At 34.3% G+C, this 13,746-nt stretch overlaps 5 protein-coding genes and 3 non-coding genes across 8 annotated transcripts in view; 5 read left to right on the top strand and 3 right to left on the bottom strand.

Moving 5' to 3' along the window:
• LOC120580073 (ribulose bisphosphate carboxylase large chain) overlaps positions 1-226 on the bottom strand; it is a 2,585-nt gene extending 2,359 nt beyond the window's left edge. Inside the window, exon 1 of the mRNA XM_039833042.1 lies at positions 214-226. Coding sequence (XP_039688976.1) covers positions 214-226 — 13 coding nt within the window. The remainder of the gene's footprint in view (positions 1-213) is intronic.
• Positions 1-1,300, top strand: part of LOC120580072 (ATP synthase subunit beta, chloroplastic-like) — a 1,472-nt gene extending 172 nt beyond the window's left edge. The window contains 1 exon segment of the mRNA XM_039833041.1: positions 1-1,300. This exon segment is cut by the window's left edge and continues 118 nt beyond it. Within this exon segment, the coding sequence (XP_039688975.1) occupies positions 1-1,300 (1,300 nt within the window).
• A 2,550-nt stretch (positions 1,301-3,850) lies between these two features.
• On the top strand, positions 3,851-4,868 carry LOC120580086 (NAD(P)H-quinone oxidoreductase subunit J, chloroplastic). Its single transcript, XM_039833049.1, has 2 exons — positions 3,851-4,118; positions 4,570-4,868. The coding sequence occupies exons 1-2, from the start codon at positions 3,851-3,853 to the stop codon at positions 4,866-4,868; spliced, it is 567 nt and encodes a 188-aa protein (XP_039688983.1).
• Positions 4,869-5,433: 565 nt separating this feature from the next.
• TRNAF-GAA (transfer RNA phenylalanine (anticodon GAA)) lies at positions 5,434-5,506 on the bottom strand. Its single transcript has one exon. It is a non-coding gene; the product is annotated as a tRNA-Phe (tRNA).
• A 1,781-nt stretch (positions 5,507-7,287) lies between these two features.
• On the top strand, positions 7,288-7,360 carry TRNAT-UGU (transfer RNA threonine (anticodon UGU)). The gene has a single exon. It is a non-coding gene; the product is annotated as a tRNA-Thr (tRNA).
• A 317-nt stretch (positions 7,361-7,677) lies between these two features.
• LOC120580084 (30S ribosomal protein S4, chloroplastic) lies at positions 7,678-8,283 on the top strand. The gene has a single exon (XM_039833046.1). The coding sequence runs from the start codon at positions 7,678-7,680 to the stop codon at positions 8,281-8,283; it is 606 nt and encodes a 201-aa protein (XP_039688980.1).
• A 226-nt stretch (positions 8,284-8,509) lies between these two features.
• Positions 8,510-8,597, bottom strand: TRNAS-GGA (transfer RNA serine (anticodon GGA)). Its single transcript has one exon. It is a non-coding gene; the product is annotated as a tRNA-Ser (tRNA).
• A 2,850-nt stretch (positions 8,598-11,447) lies between these two features.
• Positions 11,448-13,724, top strand: LOC120580066 (photosystem I P700 chlorophyll a apoprotein A1). Its single transcript, XM_039833036.1, has one exon. It carries the CDS (start codon positions 11,448-11,450, stop codon positions 13,722-13,724), a length of 2,277 nt encoding a protein of 758 aa, XP_039688970.1.
• The last annotated feature ends 22 nt before the right edge of the window (positions 13,725-13,746 follow it).

Genomic DNA, 13,746 nt, shown 5'->3' on the forward strand with positions numbered 1-13,746 from the left:
AATTAACGTAACTTGTGAAGTACAGCAATTATTAGGAAATAATAGAGTTAGAGCTGTAGCTATGAGTGCTACAGATGGTCTAAAGAGAGGAATGGTTGTGATTAACACGGGAGCTCCCCTAAGTGTTCCAGTCGGCGGAGCAACCCTAGGTCGAATTTTCAACGTGCTTGGAGAGCCTATTGATAATTTAGGTCCTGTAGATACTGGGACAACCTCTCCTATTCATAGATCCGCGCCTGCCTTTATACAGTTAGATACAAAATTATCCATTTTTGAAACAGGAATTAAAGTTGTAGATCTTTTAGCTCCTTATCGCCGTGGCGGAAAAATAGGACTTTTCGGTGGAGCTGGGGTAGGTAAAACAGTACTGATTATGGAATTGATCAATAACATTGCCAAAGCTCATGGAGGTGTATCCGTATTTGGCGGAGTAGGTGAGCGTACTCGTGAGGGAAATGATCTTTATATGGAAATGAAAGAATCCGGAGTAATTAATGAAAAAAATATTGCGGAATCAAAAGTAGCTCTAGTCTACGGGCAAATGAATGAACCGCCCGGAGCTCGTATGAGAGTTGGTTTAACTGCCCTAACTATGGCAGAATATTTCCGAGATGTCAATGAACAGGACGTCCTTCTATTTATCGACAATATCTTCCGTTTTGTCCAAGCCGGATCCGAAGTATCTGCCCTATTGGGCCGAATGCCTTCCGCTGTGGGTTATCAACCCACCCTGGGTACTGAAATGGGTACTTTACAAGAACGAATTACTTCTACCAAAGAAGGGTCTATAACTTCTATTCAAGCAGTTTATGTACCTGCAGACGATTTGACCGATCCTGCTCCTGCCACGACATTTGCACATTTGGATGCTACTACTGTACTATCAAGAGGATTAGCTTCCAAAGGTATCTATCCAGCAGTCGATCCTTTAGATTCAACGTCAACCATGCTCCAACCTCGGATCGTTGGTGAAGAACATTATGAAACTGCGCAAAGGGTTAAACAAACGTTACAACGTTACAAAGAACTTCAGGACATTATAGCTATTCTTGGGTTGGACGAATTATCCGAAGAGGATCGTTTAACCGTAGCAAGAGCACGAAAAATTGAACGTTTCTTATCCCAACCTTTTTTCGTAGCAGAAGTATTTACAGGTTCCCCAGGGAAATATGTTGGTCTAGCAGAAACAATTAGAGGGTTTAAATTGATTCTTTCTGGAGAATTAGATAGTCTTCCTGAACAAGCCTTTTATTTGGTGGGTAATATCGATGAAGCTACTGCGAAGGCTGCGAACTTGTAAATGGAGAACAAATTCAAGAAATGACTTTAAATCTTTGTGTACTGACCCCCAATCGAACTGTTTGGGATTCAGAAGTGAAGGAAATTATTTTATCTACTAATAGTGGACAAATTGGGGTATTAAAAAATCATGCGCCTATTGCCACAGCTTTAGATATAGGTATTTTGAAAATACGCCTTAACAATAACAACCGACAATGGGTAACGATGGCTCTGATGGGCGGTTTTGCTAGAATAGGAAATAATGAGATCACTATTTTAGTAAATGATGCGGAAAAGAGTATTGACATTGATCCACAAGAAGCACAACAAACTCTAAAAATAGCAGAAGCTAACTTGAATAAGGCTGAAGGGAAAAGACAAAAAATTGAGGCAAATCTAGCTCTCCGACGAGCTAGGACACGAGTAGAGGCTATCAATAGGATCTCGTAACAAGTTGGTTCAGCAAAATAATTAAAAATAGAAAAAGATAGAAAATTACAATAAAAAAAGATGAGTAGAAAAACTTATTAGATACCGGAATCAATGGTATCTAATACGTTCTATCTATACCTTACCTACTATTGGATTTGAACCAATGACTCCTGCCGTATGAAAGCAATACTCTAACCACTGAGTTAAGTAGGTCGTTTATCATCCTAAATAAAAAAAGTACCCATCTATCAGATCAATGGATTATAAATGTTATATTACTTATAAACAATACCAACGCACTATCAATCAAAGAGATTCGATCATGTAATATTAATCTTGACAAGAATTTATTTATCGAATAAAATATGTATCAAAAGCACAAGGGCTATAGCTCAGTTGGTAGAGCACCTCGTTTACACACGCGCCAATGTTTTTTTTTCATAGGAGTCCATCATGTAATTAAAAGAGTTGATCTTATTGAGAAATCCATGTCTTACTCCAGGAATAAAATAAGAGAACAATAGCCTGACAAAGGATTTAGACGTCAAATAAAATCCATAATGGATTTGAGATATTGATAAGGTGAATACTTAATCTATTCAATGCTAGGCAAATGAGTCTAGGGACCTCAAAAAAATTCTCTTTTCTTCCTATCTTATGAACTTTAAGGTGTATGAAGTTTCATTTCCTATTTGATATTTTTATTTAAGTGGGTTGATAGAGAGTCCATTTAACTTTAGTTGATCCAGGCCAAAAGCAGACCTACGTCAGGATAACCTTCTTCTTTGAAAAACTTTGGTAGTGCTCTTAGATTAAAATCTAAAAAAAAATAAATCAGAGCACAGGGAATCATTTCCTTTTTCTTTGTGTAAAGAAAAAAGATGGTAGACTAATTGATATTTCTATCAGTTAATGAAAAAGCCCAATGCAAAAAAAAATGCACGTTGGGTTTTTAAAACAATTCAAATCATTTTGATAATAATAGTTTGATCTGTTTTACCGAGAAGGTCTACGGTTCGAGTCCGTATAGCCCTAATATTGCTACCTATACTACTCAGATTTATAGATAGTAGATACTTATATAATAGTAGATATAATAGTCGATATATTTGATATAGTACTATATAGTATTTAGTACTATATACTATTAATTATATTAATAGTATATGGAATACTAAATACTCCATACTTGTAATATTACTAGTTTAAATATACTATATTTTTAGTTAATTAGTATTATTAAAAATGAATCAATTTCTATTTGAATAGATTAATATTGGATAGAATAATATTTCTATTAGTATACTCAGATACTAGTATGAATTTGATCCGAAATAATGTAAATTTAATAAAATAAAAAGCATTTCTATTTAGTATTTAGATTAATTTTCATTAATCTAATAATTTGAAAATTTCAATTCAAATCGACTAAGAATTAATAAGAATCCGGTATATTTTTCACATTCATAGGAGTACATTTATGTTTTTGCTTTATGAATATGATATTTTTTGGACATTTCTAATAATATCGATCTTTATTCCTATTTTGGCATTTCTGATTTCTGGAATTTTAGCTCCAATTAGAAAAGGGCCAGAAAAACTTTCTAGTTATGAATCTGGGATAGAACCGATGGGCGATGCTTGGTTACAATTTCAAATCCGTTATTATATGTTTGCTCTAGTTTTTGTTGTTTTTGATGTTGAAACAGTCTTTCTTTACCCATGGGCAATGAGTTTTGATGTATTGGGGGTATCCGTATTTATAGAAGCTTTCATCTTCGTCCTTATCCTAATTGTTGGTTTAGTTTATGCATGGCGGAAGGGAGCATTAGAATGGTCTTAATTCTTGAATATTTAGACAATTAAACAAAACATTGAGACAGTTATGAATTCCATTGAGTTTCCCTTACTTGATCAAAAAACCAAAAATTCGGTTATTTCTACTACATTAAATGATCTTTCAAATTGGTCAAGACTATCCAGTTTATGGCCACTTCTCTATGGTACTAGTTGTTGCTTCATTGAATTTGCTTCATTAATAGGATCACGATTTGACTTTGATCGTTATGGACTGGTACCACGGTCGAGTCCTAGGCAGGCAGACCTTATTTTAACAGCGGGCACCGTAACTATGAAAATGGCTCCTTCTTTAGTTCGATTATATGAGCAAATGCCCGAACCAAAATATGTTATTGCTATGGGAGCCTGTACAATTACAGGAGGGATGTTCAGTACCGATTCTTATAGTACTGTTCGGGGCGTGGATAAACTAATTCCTGTGGATGTCTATTTGCCAGGCTGTCCACCTAAACCGGAAGCCGTTATAGATGCTATAACAAAACTTCGTAAGAAAATATCTCGAGAAATCTATGAAGATCTAATTTGTTATCAACGAGAGAATAGGTGTTTTACTACGAACCACAAATTTCATCTTGGACGCAGTACTCATACCGGCAATTATAATCAAGGATTATTTTATCAACCATCATCTATTTCAGAGATAACCTCTGACACATTTTTCAAATATAAAAAAGTTAAGTATCCTCCGACAAACGAAAAAGTGAATTAAACAGGATCCTTTTGTACAAAATACAATAAGAAATAGCAAGCAAGTCAATCTTCAAAAATTTCATTCTAATACCAAACTTATATAAAAAAAAGCAGGAGAAGTAAAAAAAATGCAGGGTCATCTGTCTGCTTGGCTAGTCAAACACGGAATAGTTCATAGATCTTTGGGTTTTGATTACCAAGGAATAGAGACTTTACAAATAAAGCCCGAGGATTGGCATTCGATTGCTGTTATTTTATATGTATATGGTTACAATTATCTACGTTCCCAATGTGCCTATGATGTAGCACCAGGAGGACTATTAGCTAGTGTCTATCATCTTACGAGAATAGAGTATAGTCTAGATCAACCCGAAGAGGTATGCATAAAAGTATTTGTCCCAAGGCAAAATCCGAGAATTCCTTCTATTTTCTGGGTTTGGAAAAGTGCTGATTTTCAAGAAAGGGAATCTTATGATATGTTAGGAATCTCTTATGATAATCATCCGCGTCTGAAACGTATTTTAATGCCCGAAAGTTGGATAGGATGGCCTTTGCGTAAAGATTATATCGCCCCCAATTTTTATGAAATACAGGATGCTCACTAAATGATAAAAATAAGAAAGTAATCAGCACTTCGACAACCCCAGATATTCAAGAAATATCTGTATGTACATTTTCTTTTTGTTATAGATTGGACAGAATAATAGAGGTTTCATTCATATCTTATTATGGATGGGATAAATAACAAAATGGATAAATAAAAAAGACAATAATATAGGGATTCATTGAGATTCTAAAATTGGATGGAACGATACTTAATTTAGGGTGAGCCAATAGGATGAACTGAAAAAGTTCTGTATCATTAACTATGTAAGATGTACAGCAACATCAATTAGATATCCGGCTACGAAAAAGAAAAAGTAGGATCAAAGAAAATAAAAAGAAATGGACCGAATTTTTTTATATTGTTGAAATATTAACATTCTTTTTGGAGCGCAGAAAAAATCGAAACAAAATGGAATCATTCATTTTCAGACTCACTTTCTATACCTAGAATATACATCTATTCATTCTTTAGCTAGAAAGAGTATATCTCCGTACGCCTAGATAAATTATGTATCTATTCCCAAATTTATTAAAATTTGGGAATAGATACTCATAGAAATGAATCGCCGGGAACCAGATTTGAACTGGTGACACGAGGATTTTCAGTCCTCTGCTCTACCAGCTGAGCTATCCCGACCATTCTTGACACACCACCCTAATTTTAGGAAATTACTTGAGTCTATGTCAACTAAATAAAAAAAAAAAGGGATATAGGATAAAAAATTAGCGAATTAAATGGGCTTTTGGGGATAGAGGGACTTGAACCCTCACGATTTCTAAAGTCGACGGATTTTCCTCTTACTAAAAATTTCATTGATGTCGGTATTGACATGTAGAATGGGACTCTATCTTTATTCTCGTCTGATTAATCAGTTATTCAAAAGATCCATCAGACTATGGTGGAGTGACTGATTTGATCAATCAAGATTATTCTATTGAAAGAGTAAATGTTGTCAACTCCATTTGTTAGAACAGCTTCCATTGAGTCTCTGCACCTATCCTTTTTTGATTTTCACTTTCTAAACTTTTATTTATTTGTTTTCGGAAAGAAGGATTTGGCTCAGGATTGCCCATTTTTAATTCCAGGGTTTCTCTGAATTTGAAAGTTTTCACCTGGTAAGTTTCCATACCAAGGCTCAATCCAATTAAGTCCGTAGCGTCTACCAATTTCGCCATATCCCCCGTTTTTTTATTTGAGATTGATATCATATCTCATTAGGATGTTTTTTCATTTGTATTATGAGAATTATATGATGGAACTGTTCAATTTATTAGAAACCTACTCCCATTTTTGGAAAAATTTCCTTCTATTTGTTTGATTGATTTTCTTTCATCTATATCTGATATCAGATACCCATATTTAGTCGAATCAGAAATGATTCTATTATCTGTGTATTCGCAATTCAATATACAGAGATATATACTACATTTATCTCTATTTTAGATGTCCCTCCTTCTTTGATTTTTTGAGAGTATTTAGAATACTCTAACGTTCGATTCTTTTTTTGCTTAGAGGAGACAGATACAGACCTTATAATAACAAAACGAAAATCAAAAATCTATTTATTAATTTAAAATTTGACATTCATTTAGAAATTCAATAGAAATATCAAATTTCTATTTACTTATCCAATTTCTATCGATACATTCTTTTTTATCTACATTATACATAGTTCATCTTAATGCATACGAATTTTGTAATATAAATTACTGTTTACTGTAATCTAATTAGTCATTATTTTATTTAAAATTCTAAAAAACTATTTAAAATATAAATTTTAATTTTAAGATAGTATTCTATATACTCTTTACTATTTTCTATATCTATATTTATTTATATATATATAGAATTTTTATATAGAATTTTATTTTAAGGTATTCTAATTGTAGAATATTAAAGAATATATAAAGAATATATATAGAAACAAATAATCTTCCTATCTAATAATCAGGATATCGGGATAAATACATATCTATATTTAGATATTTATATAGATTAGATGAAAATATGAATTCTATTTATTATTTATTCTTGAAATATTAAAATAATCGAAATAAAGAAGCAAAAATATTCAAAACAAAAAAGAGAATTTGACTATACGAATTAAAATGACGATATTGTTTTATTGATAAAAATTATTTGATAAATCGATCAAAATAGTATTCTATTTAACTATTAATTAATTAACTCTTAATTAAAATTCTTATCTTAAAATTATTATTATTTTTATGATATGATATATACTAAAATATCAAATAAATAATAACTATTGGATATTTTCGATTTTTTCTATGTTTGTATTTATTTGATTATGATATAGTAATTTGGTTATGAAGAGCTAATATAAAACAATTAATAACTAAGATCCCGGTAGTTTAGGAAATAATTCCGATAAATCCACAATTTGTGTTATGAGAGCCCGCTTAGCTCAGAGGTTAGAGCATCGCATTTGTAATGCGATGGTCATCGGTTCGATTCCGATAGCCGGCTTTTTTTCTCTATTTGTTTTCATTTTTGACATAAGGTATAATCTCTTTTTATTTTTATTTTAGGAAAAAAATGGGAGTTCTATTTCTCTAGAACAAATCAAGAAAATAACCTCCTTTTTTTATTTTCTATTTATTTAGATAGATATACAATAGAATAAAATTCGGATACTGATCGAATCTTTCCAGTTCTTTTTTGTAGTATACTATTTATAGTAAAATACTTTAAGTAGATTTCGTTTGATTTATCATTTTTGTTATTTAGTTTAGTTTTAATTTAGCTTTATGAGATTTTCCATTTTAAATTAAAAAGGAGTGTTTATGTCACGTTACAGAGGGCCTCGTTTCAAAAAAATACGTCGTCTGGGGGCTTTACCAGGACTAACTAGTAAAGGGCCTACAGTTGGAAGCGAACTTAAAAACCAATCGCGCTCGAGTAAAAAGTCTCAATATCGTATTCGTTTAGAAGAAAAACAAAAATTGCGTTTTCATTATGGTCTTACAGAACGACAATTGCTTAAATACGTTCGTATCGCTGGAAAAGCGAAAGGTTCAACCGGTCAAGTTTTACTACAATTACTTGAAATGCGTTTGGATAACATACTTTTTCGATTGGGTATGGCTTCGACTATTCCTCAAGCCCGTCAATTAGTTAACCACAGACATGTTTTAGTTAATGGTCGTATAGTAGATATACCAAGTTATCGTTGCAAACCCGAAGATATTATTACAGCGAAGGATGAACAAAAATCTAGAACTCTGATTCAAAATTCTCTTGAATCAGCCCCCCGCGAAAAATTGCCAATCCATTTGACTCTTGATCCATTCCAATATAAAGGATTAGTCAATCAAATAATAGATAGTAAATGGGTTGGTTTGAAAATTAATGAATTGCTGGTTGTAGAATATTATTCTCGTCAGACTTAAACCTAATTAAAATAAGAATAATTTTGATCCGAGGATTTCCCCCCATTCATGTATAGACGTGGGTGGGTATAGGAAATTTGTTATTCCTTGCCCACTTTATTCCACGATTTTTTTTATTACAGAAAACAGAAATAAATTAGGAATAGAGAATCCACATCAAAGTTGGAATAATGATATCTATTTGCAAACATTGAGGTCAGTAACATTGATGAACTTGATAAGGGTGCGGAAAGAGAGGGATTCGAACCCTCGGTAAACAAAAAGCCTACATAGCAGTTCCAGTGCTACGCCTTCAACCACTCGGCCATCTCTCCTACATAATGATTATGTCCCTCGAGTGAATAGTGAGGCATAGATATTCCATTTGGGTAGGCGCACATAATCAATTGAAACGAACAAAAAAAAACTTACTTCGAGGCCTGCCGTAGGATAAAATTATTTGATTAATAAGTCCATTTTTACGTTATTTCGTACTGTATTGTACAATTCCTTTGTTTGGGGGATTCTTTTATCACGCGATAAAAAATGAAATTTTAGAATGGATTGCTACCTATGACTAGATCTCGGATAAATGGAAATTTTATTGATAAGACCTTTACCATTGTAGCCAATATCTTATTACGAATAATTCCGACAACTTCTGGAGAAAAAGAGGCATTCACTTATTACAGAGATGGTGCGATTTGATTCTTTTTTTTTTTTTTACCGATCTCAGTCTAGAGAAAGAAAAAAATTTTGAAAAAAAAAACCTACGCTTGCTGAAGGTGAAGTTTGGAAATAAAACAATTAATCCCTTCTGTCGTGTATTTCCGATTAATGCAGCCTCATATGCTTCAATTTTAGGTTTATAGTATTAAGCGAAAGGTTATACCTATACCTATGGGGTTAGGTTAATCCTACTCCACTAGTACCAATAGGCGGCATGGGGGAAGAAGCACTACGCTTAGGAATCAACAACACTAGAAAACTTTGTAAAAAAAAATAAATCCTTCCTTTCTTATGGGGATCGGGACTAACTAGAATGGTTGGGACAATAAACATCCATCTCGTTCGTATTTTGGATACCCATATAACCATCGAAGACTGTTGAAGTGACTAATTCCGGGAAATTTAGCAGCGTTGAGGACAAAGAAATTGTTGAAGTGACTATTTATCCAGTAATAACATACTTGATGTTAATAAAAGATCCTTTACAGGAAGGTTGGCTAGAGATTTCGTGTAAAAATACTAGTCCCGCTAAGTTGATAATGAGAATATTGCAATCTTTTTGGATTTGATTCCATGGATGTTTATCATTATACACATAAAGGAGGAGCCGTATGAGATGAAAATCTCACGTACGGTTCTGGAACGGAGATTCTTTGAACCGAATGACGACCGTAACGGATGTCGGCTCAATCTGAAGGAAATTATGCGGAAGCTTTACAGAATTATTATGAGGCTATGCGACTGGAAATTGATCCCTATGATCGAAGTTATATACTTTATAACATAGGCCTTATACACACAAGTAACGGAGAACATACGAAAGCTTTGGAATACTATTTTAGGGCACTCGAACGAAACCCTTTCTTACCTCAAGCTTTTAACAATATGGCCGTGATCTGTCATTACGTGCGACTATCTCCACTATAGAAAAAAAGAAAAGAACGAACAACTCCACTAATACTAATAAAAAAATAAATACTAGACAAAAAAAATGGGCTTTCTACATATATATATCGTTCGAAACAACGATTTTTATGAGCTGTAGCAAAGAAAGAAACTTCATAGAAGTCAAAATATGAAGAAATAGAATATATACGCCTAGATACTTTTTTTCTATGGATAAAAGATCTAATTGATAGAGGAAGCACCGTAAAGATCAATTAACAAGGTTTTTGGCCGATACAACAAGAACTGCTTACTTATATGATGATAGATTAGGAATCTACTTATGTAATAAAGTGGATCCCCTAAGGTTGTGAGCAGCGGTGTAGTATCAGATCCCAAAGATAGTAAGTCTTTTCTTATGAAGAAAAGTCTTTCTCAAAGATTCTATAGAAATTGATATATCATATATGAAAGTATATGATATATGAAATCGAGATAGTTACCTTTCAGAAAATTTCAATAAGAACGAGCATTAGTGTTAATGTCGATACTTTATTCTTCGGAAGGTAGGAAAAAAGATAAAACTAAAAACAAAGGATTAAATTCGTAATCCAAATTCAAGTTTGAAACTCATGTAATTAACCTCTTTTCTTGTTCTTAACTCCAGAAAAAATGGAAGATAAAAAGAATTGACTGTTGAGCCGTATGAGTCAGGAAACTCTCAAGTACGGTTCTAAGGGAAGGAATTTACTCACCTATTCCGACCGCGGAGAACAGGCCATTCGACAGGGAGATTCTGAAATTGCGGAATCTTGGTTTGATCAAGCCGCTGAATATTGGAAACAAGCTATAGCCCTTACCCCTGGGAATTATATTGAAGCACAGAATTGGTTGAAGATCACAGGGCGTTTTGAATAAGAACACTCTGTTTATTATTTTCTTTTTTTTATTCTAATATTCTATATTTTCTATAATTTTTCTATAATTCTCTTTATATTCTATTCTCTATTCTCTATAGAGAATAGAATATAAAGAGAATACGGATCATTCATTTTCTAAATATAAAGCAACAAACAATCAAAAGATTTTCTTATATCCCTTCTAAAATAGTTCTATTTCATCTGATATTTCGTTATGTTCCTTAGTAATGCTAATATAACTGCTCACGTGATTTGAAATAAAGTACCTAAGAATATCTTCTCTGTAAGATATGCAAGAAAGACAAAAAATTTCATTTGTTCCATCTAGGAATCTCTAAGTGAAATATGAATAGACTAGGTTGCACAAAAAATTCTTTAACTTCATTAAATTCAAAGTTCAGAAAAGGTTTTAGAATTAAAAAAAAGGGTCCGTTGAGCGCCTTACTACTATGTCATAATAGATCCGAACACTTGCCCCGGATTAACTTCCGGATCATAATTGTTCTAGTGAATAACTAAAGAAAATATAGAATAAATAGATGGGAGATAGAAGAGAAAGTTATTCAATATAAACATCTCTCATAAGTTCACTAATTATGTTTTATGTTGGCGGGTCTCTTTGTATGTGTTGTCCGGAAAGAGGAGGACTCAATGATTATTCGTTCGCCGGAACCAAAAGTCAAAATTTTGGTAGATCCAGAAGTCAAAATTTTGGTAGATAGGGATCCCATAAAAACTTCTTTCGAGCAATGGGCAAAGCCTGGTCATTTCTCAAGAACAATAGCTAAGGGACCTGATACTACTACTTGGATCTGGAACCTACATGCTGATGCTCATGATTTCGATAGCCATACTAGTGATTTAGAGGAGATTTCCCGAAAAGTATTTAGTGCTCATTTCGGCCAACTCTCCATTATCTTTCTTTGGCTGAGTGGCATGTATTTCCATGGTGCTCGTTTTTCCAATTATGAAGCATGGCTAAATGATCCTACTCACATTCGACCTAGTGCCCAGGTGGTTTGGCCAATAGTAGGCCAAGAAATATTGAATGGTGATGTAGGCGGAGGTTTCCGCGGAATACAAATAACTTCTGGTTTTTTTCAGATTTGGCGAGCATCTGGAATAACTAATGAATTACAACTCTATTGTACTGCAATTGGTGCATTGGTCTTTGCAGCCTTAATGCTTTTTGCTGGTTGGTTTCATTATCACAAAGCTGCTCCAAAATTGGCTTGGTTCCAAGATGTAGAATCCATGTTGAATCACCATTTGGCAGGGCTACTAGGACTTGGGTCTCTTTCTTGGGCGGGGCATCAAGTACATGTATCTTTACCAATTAACCAATTTCTAAATGCTGGAGTAGATCCCAAAGAGATCCCACTTCCTCATGAATTTATCTTGAATCGGGATCTTTTGGCTCAACTTTATCCAAGTTTTGCCGAAGGAGCAACCCCATTTTTTACCTTGAATTGGTCAAAATACGCGGACTTTCTAACTTTTCGTGGAGGATTAGATCCACTAACTGGGGGTCTATGGCTGACCGATATTGCACATCATCATTTAGCTATTGCAATTCTTTTTCTCATTGCCGGTCATATGTATAGAACTAATTGGGGTATTGGTCATGGTATAAGAGATATTTTAGAGGCCCATAAAGGTCCATTTACAGGCCAAGGTCATAAAGGTCTATATGAGATCCTAACAACGTCATGGCATGCTCAATTATCTATTAACCTAGCTATGTTAGGCTCTTTGACCATTATTGTAGCTCACCATATGTATGCTATGCCTCCTTATCCATACCTAGCTACTGACTATGGGACACAACTGTCATTGTTCACACATCACATGTGGATTGGGGGATTTCTCATAGTTGGTGCTGCTGCACATGCAGCCATTTTTATGGTAAGAGACTATGATCCAACTACTCGATACAACGATCTATTAGATCGTATTCTTAGACATCGCGATGCAATCATATCACATCTCAACTGGGTGTGTATATTTTTAGGCTTTCACAGTTTTGGTTTGTATATTCATAATGATACCATGAGTGCTTTAGGGCGCCCTCAAGATATGTTTTCTGATACCGCTATACAATTACAACCAGTCTTTGCTCAATGGATACAAAATACCCACGCTTTAGCACCTGGTACAACGGCCCCTGGTGCAACAGCAAGCACCAGTTTGACTTGGGGCGGTGGTGATTTAGTGGCAGTGGGCGGCAAAGTAGCTTTGTTACCTATTCCATTAGGAACTGCAGATTTTTTGGTACATCATATTCATGCATTTACAATTCACGTGACGGTATTGATACTCCTAAAAGGAGTTCTATTTGCTCGTAGCTCACGATTGATACCGGATAAAGCAAATCTTGGTTTTCGGTTCCCTTGTGATGGACCTGGAAGAGGGGGGACATGCCAAGTATCCGCTTGGGATCACGTCTTCTTAGGATTATTTTGGATGTACAATTCAATTTCTGTAGTAATATTCCATTTCAGTTGGAAAATGCAGTCCGATGTTTGGGGTAGTATAAACGATCAAGGAGTAGTAACTCATATCACAGGAGGAAACTTTGCGCAGAGTTCGATTACCATTAATGGGTGGCTCCGCGATTTCTTATGGGCGCAGGCATCCCAGGTAATTCAGTCTTATGGTTCCTCATTATCTGCATATGGTCTTTTTTTCTTAGGTGCCCATTTTGTATGGGCTTTTAGTTTAATGTTTCTATTCAGCGGGCGTGGTTATTGGCAAGAACTTATTGAATCCATCGTTTGGGCTCATAATAAATTAAAAGTTGCTCCTGCTACTCAGCCTAGAGCCTTGAGCATTGTACAGGGACGTGCTGTAGGAGTAACCCATTACCTTCTGGGTGGAATTGCCACAACGTGGGCATTCTTCTTAGCAAGAATTATTGCAGTAGGATAATGGCTAGGAGGATTTGAAAAGC

The sequence above is a fragment of the Medicago truncatula genome, chromosome 4 (genome assembly GCF_003473485.1).
Source record: "Medicago truncatula cultivar Jemalong A17 chromosome 4, MtrunA17r5.0-ANR, whole genome shotgun sequence".
NCBI lineage: Eukaryota > Viridiplantae > Streptophyta > Magnoliopsida > Fabales > Fabaceae > Medicago > Medicago truncatula.

Excerpts from the sequence above, each read along its gene's own strand:
- LOC120580066 (XM_039833036.1), top strand. The coding sequence starts at position 11,448 with ATGATTATTCGTTCGCCGGAACCAAAAGTCAAAATTTTGGTAGATCCA.
- LOC120580086 (XM_039833049.1), top strand. The coding sequence starts at position 3,851 with ATGGCTCCTTCTTTAGTTCGATTATATGAGCAAATGCCCGAACCAAAA. Across the intron at positions 4,119-4,569 it reads TTATCAACGAGAGAATAGGT|CACCAGGAGGACTATTAGCT; the intron begins GTTTTACTACGA and ends CCTATGATGTAG.
- LOC120580084 (XM_039833046.1), top strand. The coding sequence starts at position 7,678 with ATGTCACGTTACAGAGGGCCTCGTTTCAAAAAAATACGTCGTCTGGGG.